At 45.6% G+C, this 6000-nt stretch overlaps 1 protein-coding gene across 2 annotated transcripts in view; it reads right to left on the reverse strand.

Annotated features, from left to right (window-relative positions):
* The window catches only part of arhgef4 (Rho guanine nucleotide exchange factor (GEF) 4), a 61320-nt gene extending 55612 nt beyond the window's left edge, over positions 1-5708 (reverse strand). The window contains exon 1 of one of the 2 annotated variants that reach the window (XM_015954821.3): positions 5329-5708. In XM_015954821.3, coding sequence (XP_015810307.3) covers positions 5329-5566 — 238 coding nt within the window. In that variant the 5' untranslated portion in view covers positions 5567-5708. The remainder of the gene's footprint in view (positions 1-5328) is intronic. The other variant, XM_015954822.3, reaches the window with a different exon arrangement.
* Between the last annotated feature and the right edge of the window lie 292 nt (positions 5709-6000).

Genomic DNA, 6000 nt, shown 5'->3' on the forward strand with positions numbered 1-6000 from the left:
GTTCCTAGCCTACATGAAGTGAAACTGTTTAATTGTAACATTAATATGTTACTGGACACGCTAGTCTGGTTGGTTAGACCAGTGTTTGAAGTGGAAAACACACACACACACACACACACACACACACACACACACCAATTAAAATAATGCTGATAGAGTGGACTAGAAGACAGGTGATGGTTTACGTATTTAAATGATGATCAGGCTGCTGTAAAATGTAATCTCCATCCACATCCAGACACAATTATCCTCTATTCTGTCTCTATTTGCTCTGCTCTTGTCTGGGCTGACGTAGCTGACGGTGCGCGCGGCGCGCCTAACTAGCGGCTGATGCTCATTTTATGCATTTGGAGAGATGGGCGGGATGCTTTGCTTTCACTGGAAGATGGTCCACTTAACGCACGGGTGTAGACTACATATTAATGACAAATTAATGAAAATTAAATTGTGAGTTTTTACTTCATATTTTAGAAATGAAAATGACGGGGGAACACATTTATGACGTCTTTTTAAACAAAATTTTCTAGCACGACCTGCCTGCTTCACTTAAGTCACTGCTTATTAAGGTCCGTCCAGAATTACCGTGGCCCACCCAAAAATGAAAACCTGGCGCCGTGCCTGTTATAACCTCTGCAAATTGTTGTTCTTCACTTTATCAAACTCAGACTTTGTACAGTTAATGTCAAGATGTAAAATTATGAATTCAGTCGAGCTCTTCCGTCCCTCCCTCTCCTGCTCTCCTTGAAACCCGACATCGGCTGTCAGAAGCGGGAGGTGAAGAAGGAGATGAGGCAAACAGAGTGAGTGCGATGTCGAGACCAGACTGGTGTGGAGGTGAGCAAAACAGCTGGAAAAGTGAGGGTGTTGAATCCCCCACATCCCCCACGGGTGCGACGCCCATGCATGCAGGGCAGTAAGTAAGTAACATGGCCTTTTTCTGGTAGACATTCTGGAATATTCGCAGACAATTTAATCCGCTATTCTTCAGCAGTCTTTTGAACTCACGACCGCTGTCGCTGCTGAGGATGGGGGAGGGGGGATTGGCAACAAGGCCATGAAGCGCTGCGATGGCAGGGAGTCCCAGTCCAGGGAGGAGGGGCGGTAATACAACGAGAAAATAAACATTCCTCTCTACAATAGCACCTTGGGCGTCTGCATTGGTCGCAGAAGGGGCTTTAAAAATAAATGAAATTAAATGAAATGAATGAAACAATGGAATAAATTTATTGTATTTTTTCAGCCTTATGTTTTATAAGTTCACCAAGTTAACTTCCACACAGTGTTACTTTGTTACAAAGCACAAGTATTATGTTTTATTTATTGCTGCATTTTTATTATTTCAATATTCTTATAGGGATCTTCTGTCCCTAAACTTGTGTGTGTTGTTAGATTCCCCAGAGTTAGCTAAGTCAGAAAAAACATTTTGTAACCAGTTGTTTTAGCATAAAGCAATGGAAGGGAAGGCTTGCATTCACCTACATAAAAACACTACAGTGTGTGTGAATTCACTTACATTGTTTTATGCTAAACTAAGAAAACCAACTGCTGCCAGATCATATTGGGGTTGTTATAAAATGCTTTTTCAGACTTTATATATATATATATATATAGAGAGAGAGAGAGAGAGAGAGAGAGAGAGAGAGAGAGAGAGAGAGAGAGAGAGAGAGAGAGAGAGAGAGAGAGAGAGAGAGAGAGAGAGAGAGAGAGAGAGAGAGAGAGAGAGAGAGAGAGAGAGAGAGAGAGAGAGAGAGAGAGAGAGAGAGAGAGAGAGAGAGAGAGAGAGAGAGAGAGAGAGAGAGATATTAGGGCCGTGACTCGATTAAAAATTTAATCTAATTAATTAGAGGCTTTGTAATTAATTAATCTTAATCGCATTTTTAGAGTGTTTCTGTTTTAACTTAAGCTTCTGTTTTCAACTTTAAGACACGTTGTCTGTGATTGTTTACATAGTAGTGAGAACACGGAGCGTTGTCCCAGCTGCAGCCAGGTGCCTCTTGTTTGTTTGACTACTTTTATAAACTACTGTTAGGGCAAAGAATTATTCTGTCTGGTGCTTTCAGCGCTGCACAGATGTTACCTAAATGTTAAAAATATAGCTTACCGCAACTTTTGTAAAGTTTCCGGTGCCACTGGGCAGCCGCAGCAGAGACGATCTCTGAAAAATGTCTGCGAAACGGACTCCGTTGTTGTCTGGAAGATTTTTTTTCCAAGTTAAGAAAAGAGGCGGACAGGTTCCCTAAATCCTGCATCAGTCCAAGCAAGGCAACTTCTTTCTGTTTTTATTCCGTTTTAGCAGCCATTAGCGCTGTGCATTGTTGTGTGCATCAGTGATATTCGGTCTACGAGGAAATCGTGCAATAACAAAGGTTCCGCCTTTCTCGAAATGCAAGCTGCGATTGAATGTGTTAATTTTTTTAACTCGTCATTTTTTTGTTTAATTAATTCATCATAATTAACGCGTTAAATTCCCGGCCCTAATATATACATATGTATATATGTGTGTGTGTGTGTGTGTGTGTGTGTGTGTGTGTGTGTGTGTGTGTGTGTGTGTGTGTGTGTGTGTGTGTGTGTGTGTGTGTGTGTGTGTGTGTGCAGGGGTGGACCTTTAAAGCGCCCGAGCGCCGATGGCGCTAAATTTTCTCGTCGGGCGGTAAATACTTGACGACTTACCGCCCGGGTGGCGCCCAAGCCTTATTTGTCATTTACACACCGGCTTTCACCTTCATCATGGCCGCGCCCTGTAGGAAGCTGCCGTTTTCATTTCGCGCGCGTGAACCTGCGAGCCTCTAGCCACGTACTGCACGTACTGCACGTACTGCACGATTCTAGTTATAGTCACGTGAACTATAAGTTCACTATTAAAGACGAAGTGGAACCACGCTGGAAACACACAAGCATGCAGGGAGATGCCGCCGCCACAGGGATGGGATTTCTTGATGGAATCTCCGGCAAAACGCTTTAAAACTGGTGAGGAGAAGTGAGACAGTTCGAAATTGTAAGAAGCAGAGAAGCGTGTGCGTAGGTGGAATGATTCTTGGCGGTTTAAAGAAGACGGGAGGCGCAGAGAATGGCCGTGTTCGAGTTGAGCAGCGCCTCGCCTGGAAAACAGACGAGAGCAGACGGAAGCAACAGGGGGAGTGGCTGAAAGCCGGCGTTTAAGTCGGACAGATTTCCTTACATGTGTAGCTCACGGGTGACGAAGGCTGAAGATATTGCGTTAGCGTTCACACTTGTTCAATTTTCAATTTTAATTCTGGTGCCTGTTAGCAGCTGAAACACATCCTCATGTGGTTGTGGATATCATATATTGTATATGGAGACATGACTGTAACAATAAGTAAAGGTTATCAGCTGTAGTTTTAGTGTGCTCATAGGAAACGTGACAAAAGAAAACAAAACACATTTCTTTTTATGGCCTATTTAGTTGTCATCATCAACGTTACGTGATTTACAGAAAACATGTGACCAACTAACATTTCATGTTCTACCACCAGTTGTTTGGATCAAAATGTGAACCAATCAGATCTTAGATCAGGTGAGAGCCAGGCGTTTCCCGTGATCTAGGTTTTGCAGCCGAGGGAGAGCAACTGCAGCGCCTTGCTCCAAAATCTCCGGCCGCCTTGATCTCACGAGGTTATCATTGCCTACGTATGCATGACGTCAGAGCAAGTCGGCGTCAAGTCGGACACAAATCTAACCGGCATGCACTGCTCGCCGATCACCGGTGATCCAATCTGCGCAGAACTGGCTCATCTCGAACACAGCCAATGGCTCGAGTACAGCAAAGCAGAGCTGGTGATGTAGTGCGTTGTATGCCGGAAGCATGCTACGACAAAATCGAGTTTTGTTGAGGGAATAAACAAATTCAAACTTGAATACGTTATTATGTTTGTGAATGTGTACAAAATAAAGGTTTATTACATTTAAAACGGTTCAGCTATTTTGACTCGTTTTGTCAGCTGACCAGCGGGGCCGGTAGATTCTTGGCGGGGCCGGTAAATATTCAGAGTTACCGGCCCGGCTGGCCGGTTGGTTTTGAAGTTAATGTCCACCCCTGGTGTGTGTGTGTGTGTGTGTGTGTGTGTGTGTGTGTGTGTGTGTGTGTGTGTGTGTGTATAGATAAGTTCACAGTTCTAAAAGCGAACAAGGTCATAATTCTATTTTTCCAACTGACATCTGTTTGTCTGTCTCGCCAAACCGCAGCACTTGCCAAACTTGTTTGGACCTAGAAAACAGTGACTAGTGTTTAGCCCTCTCTCGTTTCCTCTGGAAATGTGGGTTTCCGGTTTCTGTGGACGCGAAACCAGTGAAGATACCCGAGGGGATGGGTGAGTTCTGTGACTGCGTTTGCGTTCAAAACCTAGCTCGTACTGTAGATTCGCTACAATAGCTTTAAACATAAAGGTTCTGTTGTCTATGCTGCTGTTTACACAGAAAAGCTGCTTACATAGTTCAATTGATTGTAAAATAGAACATTTTAATCTAAAAGTAAATATTTTCTGGGAATTGTAATAAAATTATATTTTCAGTGCCACACAGTCCATCAGAAAACATCATCCACATGGACCTGACTGTAACGTGTGATTGTGTTCTGTAACAATACAGCACAGAAGACTGATGCACACACACACACACACACACACACACACACACACACACACACACACACACACACACACACACACACACACACACACACACATGCTCGCACAGTGACGGAGCTGAAACAGAGTGAGCCAGAGGGCATCAGTTTCCTGGTTTCACTCTGATCAGCTGATAGCTGTTGATTCTGAATGCTCTGGTCACATGACCACAACAGGAAGTAGAGAGCTATGAATCAGGAAGGATGGAGGGATACTGGGATAAGGGAATGGAGGGATGGAGGGCAGGCACTCTAGCGCTGGAACATGGAAGGCTTCTCAAAAAAATAAAAATATTGACAGATTAAACAAAGGAACAAGAACTGATTAGGAACACACACACACACACGCACACACACACACACACACGTCTGAGAGTAAATTTAGTCTCTGTGGGCAAAACAGATAAAACAAATGCGTCCAATGATCAGGTCACCATCTGATGACCTTTTGCTTCTGGACACTGACCTTCAATTCCTTTTTGAAAATAATCTAATAAAATACAAAAACTTCCATAATGAAAGTGTGTAATGCGGCTCTGGTGACAGGTTCCTATGAGTCCAGACACTAACAGGTTCTGTAGTTTTCTAGCCAGTCCAGCTGAATCCTGAACACAGCCCAGATGAAACCTCCTGGTCTGATGGGGTTTAGAAACCATCCCTCAGGACCAAACTACCAGAACCCTTACCTGTGGTGGAGTGCAGACTTTCCAGGCTCCAGTAGCGGGACAGGATCCTATTCAGAGTTCCTCCTAGACTACCTCCCCCTCCACTTCCACCCGTGCATCCACCCACACTGATTCCGTACCCCAATGGGCCCCCCTGTCTGCCCACCGGGCTCCCTCCGTCGGACCCAGACCCCGGTGACAACCCGGAGCGTTCCCCAGGCCCCGGCACGCCCCCCTCTGAGACATGCTGGGTCCGCATCCCAGTGTGGACACAATGGGAGGGGGGTCAGAAGTTCGCAGCAAGGACTGAGGTGGAGAGGCGGTTTCTCTTCCTCTTCCAGAGAGGAGGAGGCGCAGAGGGCCTGCTGATGTAGATCCGCCTCAGTCTCAGCTGGGCTAAGCTCCAGCTGAGTCCTCCTGGAGCGAGCCCGGACCCTCGGAGCACAGCTCCTGTCAGCTGCAGCAGCACTCGGTCTCTAAGTGCTATTGGATCAGCATCGCTTCATGTCTTCTCATGAACTCACGCAGCTCTCCCCCTTTTCCCTCTCTCTCCCTCCCAGGCTCACATTCAGTGGGGGTCCTGCTGAGGGGGTTTGTGTGTGCCAACCGCTCGCGCTGCCTCCAGCGACACGGCTCAGACAAAACAGCCACGGAAAACAACCAGAGCTCGTCTTTCTGTTTTTTACATCCTGT

This window comes from Nothobranchius furzeri, chromosome 7 (genome assembly GCF_043380555.1).
Source record: "Nothobranchius furzeri strain GRZ-AD chromosome 7, NfurGRZ-RIMD1, whole genome shotgun sequence".
NCBI classification, from domain to species: domain Eukaryota; kingdom Metazoa; phylum Chordata; class Actinopteri; order Cyprinodontiformes; family Nothobranchiidae; genus Nothobranchius; species Nothobranchius furzeri.